An 18,731-nucleotide genomic window follows, 5' to 3' on the forward strand; every position below is an offset into this window, starting at 1 on the left:
TATTGGTTTTATAGGTACTTATCGTTGGAACGTATAGATACGTCTCGAACATTTGTTTTTTACTTTGGCACACATTATGTTATTTTACAAAGTATTTATATCGACTGTACTGAATGTATGAATAAATCGGTACTATCATAATAGAATGTGTTCAATTTTTTTTCTTCATAAAACCATCTAATTTTGATTATTATTTTATGCGTCTGGCTGTGTGAAAATATATTGTAAGATATGCGAGCTAGTTTGACATTTAATTATTTAATAGTTAATAATTAAATTGTATATGTTGTATATGACGTAAGTATTGGTATTACCAATTTTCATACGACTGCGGATATCGGATCCACTTCAAATTACGTACCTATTTATAAATTTGCTAATACTATTAAACAAACTAGATGAAAATATTTGATATCTAGATAGTGTAATATATTTTTATTGATTAATAGAAAATATAATATATATATATATATATATAAATATATTACTAATAAAACAAAAACATATAAAAAATAATCGTCCCCTCGAGTGATTAAAAAATATAATATACATCATTTAAATTACCCGTTTGGTGTACCTACTACAGTTATAATTTAAAGTATTGCACTTGATATTTTTTTGAACTAGTTAACTGTTTTATTAAATAAAGTACGATTTAAAAATTTTCTAAATTTAAAATTAAGATCAATAAACAAAATATTTTCATAACTATAAATTCTATCAACGATAATTTATAAATTATTATTAAATTATGTTACAGTTGTTACACTACAGATTTTATGAATATTTATTAACAAAATATTATGTATAATGTTCAACAAGCTTATTATATTATTATAAAATAATACAATTACTCATTACTTATGATATTTATAGGTGAAAAAAAAAACTAATAAATTATTCTTTTATTTAAAACCGGATATTATATAAAATTAAAAAAAAATATATGTAGGAGTTCCGATTGTCGTAGGATGCCAAAATAGACCGCTGACCGTTGTATCCTATTAATACAGTATACATGCGTTGACGCATATAATATGAACTCGATTAATGAATCCATTGCATTGATACACAAACATTGATATATAATATATTGATATGTATCACAACTCATATTTCTAAAAACTAGAACAAATATTCAAAAAGCAAAATAGAAAATAAGTTAAAATCACCAGTGACAGCTGACATGTATGATTAAGGAAAATAAATGTTCTATTCGATTGAAAATAAATTACACAACATTTTTAAATAGATTTTATTCCTATATTTGTCATGTAAGTAGTTTTGTAGGATGGAGAAGACATTTTTAGAAAATACGAGTATGTATGTCATTAAGTTAATAATATAATATAGGTACCTATATTAAACATTTTTAACTTACAACATTTACTGAAATGTGAAAAAATATAATTCATGAAATGAATTCAATGAATTTCTGCAAATAAAAATGCATAACATATTTTTCAGTAAGAGTTTAAAATATATTAATTGTGACTTCATAGTTTTACCTTTATAATGTAGAATAGTACCTATAGTGTAAATAAGGTAATTTTAGAAAGTGATAATACTGGGTGACAAAATTTTTTTTATATTTATGGGAACTGCGTGTCTGAGTAGGTGTGTAAGGTATAAAATATAATATATCATAACAATAACACTCACATGCAGTCATCATTATGACATATGGTCAATTGTTTAGTTTTTTAATAATTCTTTACGCGAGTTCATATTAAAATATCTATAACAATAGGTATATTGCCTGAAAAAATCGCGTTTCTACATATTCGACTCTACTGTGGTGACTGATCAGGTATTGCAGGCTTTCCGATATATCCTTAAGTGGAAATTAAAATATATATAATATTCACTATAATTTAATAACTACCTAGGTTCACGTTTCAAGTCATTGTCATCTACATATTATAATAATGATGATCATACGCTGTGTGTACTTGTAATCACGCTCCAATAGATCATGGCATATTAATGTGCACAACTGCACATAAATCAGAAAAAGCAAACACAAAATAATATATATATTTGAGGCTATCTAAAGTTATAATTCTGAATATTTTATTAGTTACGTGCGATAGACTTCTGAGACTAAGAGCGCCTCAACTATATAATAATAATTTAATAATAACATTAATAACACATATTATAGCGTATAGTAAGTACGTATTAAATAGGTCGACGCGCTACGACGACTAACGGCGTTTTTCCGAGTGATCATATTATTAATAATAGACACATAAACATTAAATTTTAAACATTATTAACGTTGATAAGTCATAAATGACTATGACTAATTAGTTATTATTATTGTTCGCAGGGTGTATGACATTATTATGTTCTGCGCGGATCAACTAATTTATTACGATGCTTCGAGTATAATATAACAATTTTTACAGTTAAAAAAATGTTTAGAGTATGGATTCTGGTTGAAAATCAGATCTGGTATTCTGGTTGGTACTTTGAAGGATCAAAATATCCTGTAAAATTCTAAATCATCAGATAGTCTTCTCGATAGTTGAAAAAAAACAATAACAGTAAAGCAATAATATTAACGTAACACCAATTTTTGACAACATCTATTCTGTTGTTTTGCTGTACCAAAATACCTAATTCAAAAATAAATGATAGCATTTATATTAGAGTATTTTCTAGACATATTTTCACTATGTGTTGAATTTTTTAAGATATTTATAGATATTTAACATTTTGAACTTTATTTTATATACATGTTGATAAAAAATGTGTGTTATGGACTTATGGTACGGTAAGCTTGAAAATTAAATACAGGGTTCCTACTAAGATGGTTGAAACAGCTATCTAAAAATATTGAAAGTACATATACACAATTTTTTTTATAGATGATTTAAGCTTAAATTTTAAATAAATTAAATATTATAATATTATTTAATATTTTATCATAATTAAACAACTACTATAAGTAGAAACTTGAAACTTTCCACCTTTATGTATATTATTATTAGCATAATGAAATATACAAAGTACCAACTTATTTAGATTAATTCTAAGCTATTAATACCATGCATTTATTCAGATGCAGTTTTGAACTTCTACGGTACTACAACTTACCTATTATATAGACTTATGTTATTAAGTTAATATAAGTTAGGAATATTATACACGATGAAATAATATAAAAATATTATTATTAGTATAGTAAAAAGTATATAATATATAATTATAAAATATAAATATAATATAAAATATTCGACAGTATGTCAGCTCAGAATAGTTTTTTGTTTTATTATTAAACTAAAATTTACACACCTATTACAGTGAAATACAGATGTATATTAACTATCCAAAACATACATACCAGCCCTGATAAATCACTGGCTAATTTTTTCGGTGAACGGTATGTAAACCTAAATACAGTGTATATAATATTGTACATAATATGTAGTTCGTATTTATATTTTATATGCATCTATACATTGTTTTCAAAACAAAATATTTCTGTCTCATATATTATTGTGTTACACAATTATTATGTTCACTATTAATTCAAAGTAAAATAACAAATAAATATAGTGTAGTATAGTACATCGTTCGTTAGTCATTCAGAAGTAATCGGACACGGTTTCTTATTTAATTTATTGGTAGGTATCTATAATTTAAAACTCGCGTATACCTATATAATACGTTCAATAAGTTTCGGATAATAACATTCGGGGCATATCTAATGCGACACCATTCATATTATTTACACAAAGAATCTTTCGCTTTCTACTCGTCATCTACACGTGTTTTATTTGACTATTATTAAAATAAAATTGAATTTTTTGTTTTTCAACTTTTTTTCTCCGACTTACAATAACGTTTAAAATTAATAGTATATTATGTTATTTTAGTGCACATACGATTATGTATTATGCATACGCGCGTGCGTGATAAGAACTTCAAACATCCACGCGGCGCCGTCAAAACGTCGGGCGTTAAAATCCCTTTTAGAGATTTATGAATATACCAAACGAGCGCGCTGATAACGGTTTTGTGTAAAAAAACAAAAAGAAAATTAGGTAAAACACTTTGGCCCGTGATCGCACGAAACTCGTCAGAACAATATTTACGCGATTATGATGATAATATTTTTCTTTAAAACGACAAGACGTTGGGCGTGATTATTCGTGTCGACTGTGCGCGTCGGGACGGACACGAAATAATAACGCCGAAGGAGTCACGGTGAATGTCCGTGGTACCTACTGTCGAATGTCGAATAAGTAATGGCTGCAGGTAGTTTATTATACACCTTCGCAGCTGCAGCCTGCTGTATTATAGTATACCTATATGTGTCTATACGTAAACACATTAATCCTTTCATCGTCGCGGTATATACTCGCGTTTATATCCATACTATACCGTGGTAGTGGTCATCGCGCCGGAAATCCGTTCGACCCGCGGATCGGCGATGAGGGGGAACGATGTATATAAAAAAAAAAAGTCTGCAAGTAGAACAAATTAACGATACAATGTAGGTATACGACACAACGACGACGGTTGTCTGCACGAGTTTACGCGCGTTGTTGTCCGTGTTTGGGCAAGACTCTCTGCGTCTCACCACGCGCCGCCTGCAGTCAGCGCACGACTATACAGCTTTGGCGGCTGAGTTCTTTTATTTAACGGGACTCCAACGGATCACCGACCGTTGGCTCTCGGCGTGTCGGAAACGTTTGCACGTGCAAATTGTGTACCATACCTATATTATAATTATATCTCGAATGTAATCGATTACGTACATAATGAAATAATATATTATAATCACCGTTTTTATAACATAATATTACTATATACATCGTCGTGTGTGTCCGACACAGCAGATTTTTTTCTTAATCGTCGCGGCGCAGCAGTGTGTAGGTATACACATATTATATAGTACATATTATTATGCTTATACAAATTTATTAATATTATAACCACATCATAGATTATAACTATAGGTACACTGCAGTGTGTGTACCAGTGGCGTAGTTATGATTTGGTTCTGGGGGGGGGATATTTAATTAATTGGATAAACGTAAAGTGGGGTCTTTGCCCCCACACCCCCTAACAGGATATTTTTTTTTTAACATAATTCTATACATAGTTACATTAATACAAACATTTATTTTCATAAATACACACTGTGTACATAGTATATAATTTTGTATTATTGACACCGTATCATTATTATTATTATTTATTGTTATTATTATTATTATTATTATTATATGATTACTGTTGGACGACGGTGATGGAGTAACAACTAACAAGCAACGTGTATCGATTAATTATCAAATGATATATTTACGTTATTATATTTAGGTGTTATGTACTTATGGCAAGTACACAATATACTGTACGCGCACGTGTTTACACAGTACCTATAACGATGGTATAATATTATTATGCTGTAAAGTGTAATAAATATTATAATCGTTACCGTTGCGAGTTATAGCGATACTATAATATATAGGCGTATATTTATTACGCCGTATATACTATATTGTTTGATGTAAATCGCGATTTATCGAATAACACACATGTACAATATATATATATACAACAGTGTCTATGATAAAGAATGAATGATAATAATGATAAAAATCGATACCTTTCTACCTTAGGACATGTTATGACGTGTCAACAATAAAAACAAAGAAACAAATTCGAATTTTGTCACGCACGCCCTCGACTATAATACGTTTATAATGGGTATCAATATATACATATTAAAGTATTAGACACATAATATATAATTACTATTATGTTATGGAAATAACTACTAAATAGCTGTAGACATATAGTTCTGCAGATAAGATGTATAGATGAAAAATTGTCTAATCATTGATGAAGAAACTGCGCAAATGAAAAAAAAAAATGTCTTGAGAAAATCGACGTATTTTTTATCACCTGAAATTTGTATTATCTATACAATATTTGATATAATAGGTTTAAAATATTATAGTTAGGATTTCTCTGGCTTGGTGACTTGAATGGAGAAGCCGCACTAATGACACTCCAGAAGAATTAAACAAATTATGTATAAGATAAAATTACTATTAACAAAAAATGTCGTTTGATTATTGAAAATTGGTTCGTATAGAAAACTGCTATAATCACAATGTTTCCATATTAATATATTGCAGTATTCTATAAATCAGTCAAATTACAATACAATATTACAGTATCACAGTTCATTAAAGTTATAAAATTACTAATAACAAGTTAACATATAGGTACTTACTGCAAAATTACGTAATTAATTATCTCTTCATTTTATACTGCGATTAGGAATCAAAAAATTTTGCAAATCCACCTTTATAGCCATTAAAATAAGTCGTAAAAATGTAAATATCGGTAGGGGTATAGGGTAAGGGATGTTTGACGAAACTATATTCTACTGGAATATTTTTTTCGTTTTGTAAATGTTGGGCCAAATTTTTACGGGTTTTTGAGGCTTGTATTATATAAGTAGTTTCGCTTAGTCGATAACAACAACGCAAATTACACATACCTATTGTTGTCGGTGCGCTGACCTGTACATAGTGTGTCTGCGCTTGGACACATTACTTCTATATAAATGCGTATATGTGTGCATTTTTCATTTGCCGCGTGCCAATATGTTGCACGTTTCTCGGTCATTTGTACGCGGAACACGTGGCCGAGAGCCATCGTCCTCATGTATATAATTCCCCCGCGGGAGACTTATGGGAGACGCTTATTTTGTGTATAGTAGCTGCAGAAACTTCTTTAAACCACTGTATAGTTTTGGTTTGTTTTCATACGAAGCGGAAAAATTGCAATGATTTTCTGATGATCGAAGCCAGAACGGTATATTTCGGATTTTATATTTTATATAGCGATGTTATATATAATATATACATACATATATGCTCAATCGAGTGTTTCTTTTGGCTTACTTTTGTTTTGTCCACAATATTTTGATAAATTATACACACCGTATTCGTATTGTTTATCTTTAAAAACATTCCAGTTATCTACCCCCTCTCTTTGTTAAATGTGTTAACTGCGCCTCAGGACGATTTTTTACACACAAACACTCCACTCATCGCTGTATCTCAATAACAATAATAATAATAACAAAAACAACAATAATGATGCTGGTCGATTGTTTACAAAATTCAACGCAAACCGTTTGATCTCTCCGAACACATGTTGCATATTATACAGGTATAATATTATAAGGACAGACGATGATTATAATTTATAAGACGTAGCGTCAGTATGAAAAAAAATTGTGGCGAAATAAATTCGAATTGGTCACCGTTAGGCAGTAAACCATAGTAACATTTTCTTAAACGCACACCTATTATATTAAAAGTAGGGAGTAGAGACGCATGCAGATCACTATAATAATATAATAATATTTAATCGCATAATATATTACCACTGTCTATTCATTGGAACCCCAATTAGTATATCAATATAGGTATTGCGGCATTGCGCACGTTTCGCTCATTTCCCTCCGACCGGGTTCGTACACGTTTTATATATGGCGCACAATTATTACAATATAAAACCATATATCTGTTATGATACACGTGTCTATATTATGTCGTTTTCGTACGTACGTACACTAAAATTATTAAGCCAAAACGTGTTTCTTAACGTATAAGTCATAGTATTATAGGTACTCGCCATATGGAATATATTATTATATTTTATTATTGTACGGTGCGAAACGTCTAACGAAATCGTTCGACAAGATCAAACGGTTCACAGAATGCGAAATAAATAATATTGTGTACGACACATCATACATCGATTTTATGAAGAAAAAAAATGAATGTATTAAAAACAATTAAAAATTGTACGCAATTGTCGTTATTACGGTACGATTGTATGAATTCGTTTCGGTGTAATAATGTAGAAAAGGTAGGATAATATAAATTTTTTTATTTTATTTTATTTTATAAATTATTCGTATATGACATTTTATGTATATGTATAATGTATTTACTACATTATTCGTGCCAACAACTGATAGTTCACCAAGTTTTTGGCATGTGTAAAGAGTGATTTTACGATCATTATTTTAATGTTATATATTATTTTTCACTTTAAAATTACCCTTAACAAATTAATTTGATCTGCGACACACATCTTTTAACATCATAGGTAGGTTATAACATTAAATGTCATATTAAGATGGATCTAACCATCCAAGATTATAACATTACATCCATCACTAACGGACTCCAGCACATCATCCGTATTTATATTCCGCGGACTCAGCAGTCACCTATCGAACTATTCTAAAAAAGAATTATTGTAGTACTGTTTTATAAATATCTGTGTCCAAAATGTATTTTATCTCTCCTCACGGACACGTGACCGTGTTTCCGTAAAGAACTTTTTGAATCTCCGAATGTAACAAATATTTATACGCCTTCAATATATTTTGCACCTGGTGCACGGGTGCACCCCAGGTGTCATCACACAATGAATCTTTATTTATTGATTTATACTACTAAATGTAAATTCGAATAAAAGACACGCAAAGGAAACTGTTAGTGATCACTATGGGTGGATTAATTTAAAAATATTTCACGTTTATATTATGGCTAATAACTTTCAAACGTTTACCTAAATGTTTAAAACTGCCGTAGTATATAGGATTTTAAATTTATACATGGAAATAAAGACTTCAGATTGCCAAGGCCCAGGAAAGTGTATATCTTTAACAACACACGCATTATAATAATAGTAGGCACGAGTATATTAAAAAAATTCGTATATTTATTGAAATATTTGACATTCATAACAAAATTGTTTCATAATTTATTTAAATTTTCTGAAAATGCGTACGCACGACTTATTATAGTACGTGTTTTATAAATTGCATGATTAGGTATCTACTAAAGTAGGCAATTTTATTGACTTTTTATTACATTAAATTTGTATATTATTATATATAACACTTAATCGAATTCTTAACAAAAAATATTTATGATTCATTGGTACATGTATGTGTAAAATATTCAATAATTTTTAACATTACCTACTTATATTAATATAAGTTTCTATAATAATTAATTATTAGTTACTAGTAACTTATAATCTAGTTTAATAACAAAAATGTGCATAAGTTGTACAATATCAATAAGTTAATTAATTCATTGATTACACAATTACATAATAAATTAGGTATATTCATACTTTATATTCTTATAATAATAATAATTTATTATGGTTAATTATATTTTAAAGGTAATACGTATTTCTACACAATTTTAAGTTATAACTATTATTGATGATTCAATAGATCAGTTATTGTTGTAATAGAGACTATAAGTACTTTTTTTTAAATTGGTAGTTTAATATCTGCGGTGAAAGGTAGAGGAAAATCGCGTGCCACTAATTTCTGGGTACAATTATTACACCTTCATAATAATTTTAACTGTATTTAAATTCGATAAATAACAAAAAGTATTTCAATGCACTTTTCCCCATTACAGTCTACAAGATTTTATAAAAGTTATTGTATGTGTTATATAAGGTTATAACTCATAACATATATATGTACCAGTTATTCATAATATTCCATGGAATCTTATATTGTATTTATGTTATAATTGTCGGCGTACACTCAATTTAAGTTATTACGAATTTACGAAAATAATAATAGTATGTTAAATTATTGAAATAAAAACATTGTTTTTTTTTTATTATTGTTTCAGTGTCGTGACGTTTTGGAATTAAAAGTCCTCGAACTATGCCCGGAACTTACGTTGCTCGGGGAGACGTTGGTAGAGGCTTCAAGCTTGCAGGCCGAACACGAGAGAGTGTTGGAAAAAATAAAGGTTTGAATCGTTTCAAAATCGATTGTTTACAGAGATTTGGATGTAAAGTGTTTAATTTTAGAACGATAAATGTACCGGACGCTTTGCGTGTGTATTGCTATGCATCGTATAATATATAATATATATATTACGAACTACGGTGAACGGTGCCAATTTTGTTTCGAAACCAGACCTTTCCGTTAATCATTCTTGCTGTTTGTTCACGTACATTACATTTTATAAATGTGTTATAGTTAATAGTTATATATACATTTTATAATAATATAATGAATATTATTATTTATTATTTTATTACCCGTACGAGTGCCTTCATTTTTCGTTCACCTTGACGCCAACAAACACTTTCATAGATCTAACTATTAAATGTAACCCGATTTACATGCTCATTAATGAGTTCGCCCCGACAACGTCTCTTCAATTAACCGAAGATTATATTTCTATAATATATTGCAGTCCATATTATAACATTGCGTTATACATTTTATTCTTATATTTTGTTTGCGTAAGTACATAACAGTGCTCGTATATACTATTGATGACTTTTATTTCATCACGAAACGAATAATTACTAGGTAAAGTTACCTACTGTTGTGAAAACTCCAATATCCCACATCTATTTTGAATTGCCGCAGTAAAGTTATTTTGTTTTTTAAACACTTAACATTTTTATAATCATCAATTGAAATCCAAAGACTGTTTATTATAATGTACACCCAATATACACATAATTCTCTAATATCCACATCTATAATGTACGATTTTGTTTGGAAATTTCGATTGATAACTGGGTCATGATTTTCTGGAATTAAACGTACCCAAATTAGTCGCTGTTAAGAATACAGTTTAGACACCTCTTGATTCACTCAACCTAACTATACATTAGAGATTAGAATATTGTCACATCGCAACTAGCACACGAATATTGAATAGTTAATATCGCCACACTTCATTAAAATAATATAAATAATAATATATAGTATAGTGTTCATACATACCATTTATGGTGGTAACCGGCAATGGCATCAGCCTTGGCTTGATAACGCCATATAGTATACCTATACATAATATATAATGTATAAACATATACCTACGCGGTTGTATTTATTTGTTTGTGTGAGTGTGTATTTTATTATGTATGCATATTGCATATATTATTACACATTTGTGTACATTCCATGTACGAATATATAATATTACATATACGTAACGCTAAAAAATAAACGTGTTTTTATGATTTCGGTGTATAAACTGTTATTAAAATATAATATCATGCCTCTATTATATACAGGAAAAGCAGAGTCCCGTCAACGAGTTGTTGAAGAAAGCCGATCATCTGATAGCTACACAAAACACGCAGCCCCAGGTGTATGCCGCTATGGCCGATTCACTGGGATTAGCTTGGAAAGACGTAAACGATGTACTTCAAAAGAGAAGTTACTTGTTACACCTGAACGTCGAATATCACCGGTATGAGGCATATTATTCAGTATTCACACACACGACGTTGTAAAAATCGTACATTAATGGTACATTAATGGTCAGGGGCGGAGTGGGAAAAAAATTCAGGCCAGGAAAATTAAGTTCCTCCAGGCCACCCAAAATTTTCATCTCCTGGTTAAAAATTGTATTTTATCTAATTTTATATGTAAATACATATACGGGGTGTCCCAAAGAGATCTGACATTCTGACAAATCAAATAACTTTTGTTCTAATCAATATTTTTAAAAAATTTCTTTTAAATATAATCCATAGACACTTGTGCTACATTTTTTATTTTTTAATACTGAAAATAAAAAACTTAAAAATTGATAAATTTTTTTTTAGAAATATTCAATATAGCCAATTTGTAAATCTGATTTTTAGAAAAATTTATATGGTAAAAACACTTATTTAAGTCAAATGGCTGATTTTTTACATTTTTTTTAAATATCAATATTTTCGTTAAGTAAATTACGATCTAGTTTATGTTAGAAACATTTTAATTTCAAATAATATAAAGTTTTTTAAAAATATTTTATAAGAAATGTTTTAAATATGTGCATGTCAAAATATAATTATTTTTTTTTATTGCATTTTTTTTAATAATATGTGATGTATAAACTATAAATTACTATAATTAACTATAATTTACTTAACGAAAATATTGATATTTAAAAATTTTTAAAAAATCAGCCATTTGACTAAGTGTTTTTACCATATAAATTTTTCTAAAAATCAGATTTACAAATTGGCTATATTGAATATTTCGAAAAATATCAATTTTAAGTTTTTTATTTTCAGTATTAAAAAATAAAAAATGAATTCTAAAAATGAAGCGCAAGTGTCTATGAATTATATTTAAAATAATTTTTTTTTAAATATTGATTAGAACAAAAGTTATTTCATTTGTCAGATCTCTGTGGGACACTGTATATAGGTACTTATATATAGGCAGGCAAAGGCAAACAACAAATAGGTACTAAAAGAATAAATTATAGTGTATGTATTTTACAGATAAAACTATTATCAAAACTATAAAACCGAAATAAAAATACACAAACCAAAATAATAATAAATCATAATATGTTCTAATGAAATTAAAATAAATATAGCAACCGTATATAGATAAATAAACTCTTTCATTACTCTCCATTATTTTTTTTTCTATCTTTACTTTAGGTAAACTGGCCATTTAGCTTCCAGGTCACCGGGAATTTTCCTCTATCCCGGTGGGCCACTCCGCCCCTGCCTATGGTGGTATTCGAAATTCGATAACATTGTATGTTACTTTATCGGCTCCTACAACCAGAATAAACCCATGTATAATTGATATCGCCTTTTTTTCTCGGTGACCTACGTTTCTCAATAGCCGCTGATAGATATTTTAATTTTTATGTTGTGATATATATTAAACCACTGTTTTCAGACAAGCCAAAGTATGTATGGAACGTATTAAAACGTTGGAAATGCTCTGCCACAGTTACCTGCCGACCGACGTCGAATCGATAAAAAACCATCTAGAGCATATCCAAGAAGTTCGTAAGTCCATACTGGAAGCGCTGATGGTCGCTTTGGGAAATGGTACCCAGTTATTGGACGTTTTGAAAGAAATGCAAGCCAAAGGAACTCTGGATTCGAGGCCGGGATATAACTATAATTCTATATCATTAGGTATGGCGTAAAATATTATGTGCATCGTATTCAATTATATGACTGCGATACCAATCCTTTATTAATTACGAATGGGACAGAATGATAGACAGTTTGTTGCCCTAAACAATCAGTAAGAGAAGTAACGATTAAATTACACAAAAAATGCATTTCATTGCATTAAAAGAAAAATACCGCAGGTATTATAATTGTGCTTGAACGATAAACTCGATTGAAATATTTTGTACATGGCTAATTAAACAATAAATCCAAGTAGGTAAGCAATCAATAAAAAAATGCGCAAATGCAACAATTATAATGACATAATATTGGTGACAAATTATTATTTTTATAGTTATTCAAATAAAAGTAAATTATTATATAAATGATTCATACCTAGGTAAATTCCTAAAATTGTGAATAGACAAAAGTAAAATACATCAACATGAATTCAACCATACTACGAATAAACAATTTAAATATAAATACAAATGTGATATGTATAAACTGCAAAATGCATTTTATCAGTTTTTATTATTGCATGGAGATAACATTTTGTATGAGTATTCCTACCTAAACATTAAAAAAAAAAAAAAAAAAAACTATCCACAATAAAATTCTTTTAACTCGATGTATACATTTTCATAAATAATGTAGTGTAGACAAAACTTTGATAAAATATTATATAGCTAAACTATTTACACATAATTATTATTATAAAACAAAAAATAGATTTAGAATATTAAATTAGACTCCATTTAATAAACTGGCAGTAAACATTTGGGATGGCGAAGGGAATATAACGTAGAATGGGTTTTTTTAAAATATTTTTACACCATTATGTAGATATTAAAATTATGATTTTTGGAATTTTTAAACATAGTTAAAGACAATATTATAAAATACTTACATAATTTACAATATTTAAGTATCTTGCGGCCATACCAACTTAGGTTTTTAAATTGAGAACCTACATGCATGTTTTAATATGAATTGTCAATCAAATGATTTTTCTGAATATTTTAACATATTGAAATATTTGTAAATTGTAATCGAAATCTGATCGAAAATTTTCTGTTGTTCTGTTTTAAATAAAAGTATAAACATTAAACATAGTATCTTTTAAAAGGATATTAATATTGTTAATTTTGTTTTAAAAATTATTGGATGTAATATTTTTCCTTAGGCATTCTGTAATATTATTAAGTTATTGTCTGAGTATACTTGACCAAGAAGTAATTATTAAAAAATATCTTATACTGCATATTTAATTGTAATTATTACCAAGTTCGTATCCATTTACAAATTATTTAAAATACAGTCGATTCCGTTCGATTACTATTAAATAAAAGTATTTGAATCAGAATTGCGCAGATACTCTTCGTTAAAATTTAAATTAGTACAATACGTTATTTTCAGAAAAATCACCTGATTTATAATTTGCACTAAAACATGCAGTATCATTTGAAAAAGTTTGTATTGCTGCAGGATACTTTTTGAATCCTTTGAGAAATCAAAGTACTTTAAATAAATGGATTTTACTACATTTAAAAATTCCTAAAATTTTAATAGAATATTTCTGTAATAGCCAATAGGTGTATACGTGTGCATAATTTAAATATAAAAATTACATGAAGGTTCTTATTAAAAAATACTCTGTATATCATGTAATGAATATAAATGTGAACAATTAAGTAAATTAGATCAATTATTATATGTTAAATAATTTATAATTTGTTATTAATTCTATGAATTTTTGTTAATTATTTTGCAACAGTTAATTTAATTTAATTCTATATTGTTTCACAAATGTGTAAACATGTATTGTTACGTGTTTTACTTGTATAGCAAGACGAGTAACACATTTTTTTTGTATAAATTAAAGTTGGTTTTTATAATAACGTTTGGTATATATTTTTTTAAGCCGTGTCTCAAGTAGAACATTGGTTGGAGAAACTTCACGATAAACGTCATTCATTGGACATTGATTGTCACGAACGTAAGACAATGTTGGAAAAACGACTGACAATATCTTTACTAGTCACCGATCTAAATTTACTTGAAAATATACTATCTGAAAGAAGAAATTCTTTGGAAAAAGTTAAAAATTGTCTAGGCGATTCACATTATGAATGTTCTAAATTTACGGAAGTCAACTCTAATCTGATGACCGAAGCAAAGGATATAAGAGACCAAGCGCTGAGGGTAGCAAGAGCTACGGAGCAATTGGTGTTAACTAAAGGATACATGGAAGAAGATTATAAATTTAAAGCATATAAACTATTAGAATTAGCAACCGAATACTTGGAAGAACTAAATAGGAGAGAAAATCTTTTGGATGCCGCTATGAAATTTTTCGAGTCAGCTGAGAAAGTAATAAAATATCATGTCATAAAATGTATTTTGTAAACAATTATTTAATTTGCATCGTGGTAGGTTCTCCGAGCATGGGAAACCATACTTCAGCATTCATCCGATGAGCAATTTGCATCAAAGAACACATACGTTACAGAGACGGTAAAGCGAACCGGCGCCTCAGTAATTCAAGAAGGGAATTTAATACTGAAAGACTTACCAGAGGCAGAGGTATTTAATTTATCTTAACATTTGGATAATACTAGACGGAGTAATAACTTTACTTTTTAGGGCGTTAAACGGGTTGTAGACGAGTTGGAAAGGAAAAAACAGCTAATATTGTCAATCGTTATGAAAGACCGTGACAAATATATGGAATCTTCAGAAGCAGTTAACATGTTTTCAGAGAATTATAATAAAGTAACAACATATTATAACATTACTTAATGATACATAAATTTATCAGTATAAAAACCAATAATTTGTTAGTTTTATTTATAATACGTAGAAAATAATAATTATTAAAGGTGTTCTTATAGTTTGATTAGAAGTAATCTATTGCTCTGAGGGAGGGAGAAACGCCTAATTATACTGAATAAAAATGTGATAAGTACATTTAAGAAGTTTGAAATTTACCAGCATCGGGGAACAACACCCTGTTGTAAATGCCCCCCCCCCTAATTACTTCTCTGTTGATTAGATTGGTAAATACGTGAGTAGGTACTATGTTCTAAGAAAAAGTGAATTTTTTTAATTATTATTTAATTAAAATTCCTATAATTCTTAACGAGGAGGGTACTTACTTATTAATTTTTAGTGTACTTAATGTTATCATAAAACTTGTGTTTAACTTATGGAATTAACATTGTGTGAAATTTTAACTAACTATTTAAGTTATATATGATTTGATCAAACTAAATTAATGATTTATATTAAGATTACCTACACATACTTATAAATTAATACCAATCTATTTATTAAAAAAAATATATTTATTAATTTAACCTGTATAATTTATGATACTATTTCAGATATTTTCATGGCTTGTAAGTTTTGCTGAATCTTTCTTACACGAACATAATTTTATGGGAACAAATCTCACAGAAGCACGAGAGTTTTTAATATCCCACAAAACTCTACAAAGAGATCTTAGGGTACGTAAATAAAACTGCATATTAATAATTAAAAGATTGATTTGATAAAAATTATACCATTTTTTAATCAATTGCAAACTTATCGTATACGAAATATTTAAATAAAATATTATTTGCTTTGAGTAAAAAAAAAATAATAATAATAATAATAATAATAAGGTCAGTAAACTATTAAAGTATCAAAATGCATTTTTGATACCAAAATATTATTTGGCTCTGGAAATGTATACAAAAATATACTTATACATTAAAGAAATACGATCACATAAAATGAGGTTAAATTGATTTATGGATGATAATAATATTGTATTGTCGTCATCACCATCATTGTTCTGTTATAATAATAATATCATACCCTGAATACTACTACGTAGACAAGATTTTATATTATATTTTATGCATTTTTTCAGACTCGAGGGATCGACATTAACGCATTGGTAAACTCAACTAGTCTGCCACCGTTAACGTATATCGATGCTGAAACTAGAGTTGATCTGGAAGGTAAATCGATTGTTTTAAAAGATCATTGGAAATATTTGGATAGAATATTGGAATGGAGAATACAATTATCCGAATTGTATGTTAAATTTTACACATCTTGTGAACATTTAAACATCGAATTTTCAAACTTGGATTCGGTTATCGGAGATCATACCGATGTGTCTGATCAAAGATTAGATTCTGCGCACAAGTATTGGACAAATATTCTGCAATTATATATCCAACTTAAGAATACAGGAGAAAAGTTTTTGCATCAAAGTTCAAAAGTGAGTAAACTGATCATTAATAGTTATTAGTTAACAACTTTTGTGATCGATTTATTAAAAAAAAAATGTAAACATTCCCTTAATTTTACGCATATAGGCAACACGTTTACATCAAAATATAGGTAGTTGTATCACTTGTATCCTAATGATATAGATCCAATAACTATAATTTAAAAACAATAAAGTTATATTTTACATCATTATAATTCTAATTCATACACATTTATACTTATATTTATGTTAGATTTATGTCAATAATTTTTTATAATTTTCTATAAAATGTATGAAATTAAAAAAATTGTATTCAGAAACAAGTTTTGATGCCCATCATACATCAAAAAATCATATTATCAGTCTCACAATCAGTGCCCGTCCAAAATTAGATGAAAAAATATGTACCTAATATCTTAGTTTTGTCTTATTGTCACTGCAATTATCAGATAATTGAGGTTTTTGTATAGAAACTCCATTATTTATATAATCAAGGTGCATTTTATATATAATATTTTATAGTTTATACTTGATTAATATCATTGATTTTAAATATTAACATATTATTGTATCTATCTATATGAATTAAAATATAAACGCATCAATCAGTAATGTATAAAATACTTTAAATTCAGTAATATTAAATCGACATTATTTTATCAGGTAAATATTAAAGTACAATCATGGTCTAAAATTAATTAGAGTAGTTTAATTTTTCAAAATATTTTACAGGATTATTGTTTTGAAATGAATGAAATAAAATACCTGAGATGTTGCTTACATATGGTTGAAACTATATTTATAATTATAAGCGTTTTTATTAAAATTGTTGTTACTGACGTTAGGACGAATGCTATAAAATTAAAACGCTTAATCGTAAATGAAATGTTATTTCATTAACTACATATTATATTTTTATTTATTTATATACTTATAATAAATGAACTCTTATTTTTGGAATTCTAAGGAACACACATTTAATATATTTAAAACATTTAAACATTTAAACACGGTTGTTAAAAATTTTTCGGTAGTGTCATTCACTTAGAAATTATAGTTAGGTGAGTTTAAAATTTACAACATTTTATTGAAATTTGGAGTACAACTGTTTTACATTCAAAATTATTTTAAGACATTAATAATCTATCTGTGTGTTGGTCTAAATTATATGACATTATTTATTTATACTCACAGTTTAAACATGAAAACTAATTTGATTTTGATTTTTAAAAAACATTTTTAGTTATCGTTTAAAATCAATTCAAGACATACATGATACATAGTGTTAATATTTAGATTTACCTACTACAAGTGAGCATGAACACACGCAGCACTTAACGTATTATACGTCATATATTATGTTATATATTTAAATCGATAATGCATATATAAGTACGTGTTGTGTTGTATGTGTGCCAAAATTATAAAAATGAGGTCTCGCAAAGGAAAGTGTTCTCGATGAGCATCTCTTTGCGATTTTATATCAGACAGGCTTATA

General features: G+C 27.9%; 1 protein-coding gene across 5 annotated transcripts in view; it reads left to right on the forward strand.

Moving 5' to 3' along the window:
- Positions 1-18,731, forward strand: part of zormin (spectrin and immunoglobulin domain-containing protein zormin) — a 57,576-nt gene that overhangs the window by 20,467 nt on the left and 18,378 nt on the right. For all 5 annotated transcript variants that reach the window (XR_001506209.2, XM_089218447.1, XM_015517781.2 and 2 more), the window contains 8 exons: positions 9,714-9,836; positions 11,125-11,303; positions 12,743-12,987; positions 14,891-15,339; positions 15,403-15,552; positions 15,613-15,741; positions 16,353-16,475; positions 16,886-17,242. Coding sequence is in view for 4 of the 5 variants with exons in the window: in XM_089218447.1 (XP_089074573.1) it covers positions 9,714-9,836; positions 11,125-11,303; positions 12,743-12,987; positions 14,891-15,339; positions 15,403-15,552; positions 15,613-15,741; positions 16,353-16,475; positions 16,886-17,242 (1,755 nt within the window). In the remaining variant the exon portion in view is untranslated. The remainder of the gene's footprint in view (positions 1-9,713; positions 9,837-11,124; positions 11,304-12,742; positions 12,988-14,890; positions 15,340-15,402; positions 15,553-15,612; positions 15,742-16,352; positions 16,476-16,885; positions 17,243-18,731) is intronic.

The sequence above is a fragment of the Diuraphis noxia genome, unplaced genomic scaffold (assembly GCF_037042655.1).
Source record: "Diuraphis noxia isolate RWA-SAM2 unplaced genomic scaffold, SU_Dnox_SAM2 contig0002, whole genome shotgun sequence".
Taxonomy (NCBI): Eukaryota; Metazoa; Arthropoda; class Insecta; order Hemiptera; family Aphididae; genus Diuraphis; species Diuraphis noxia.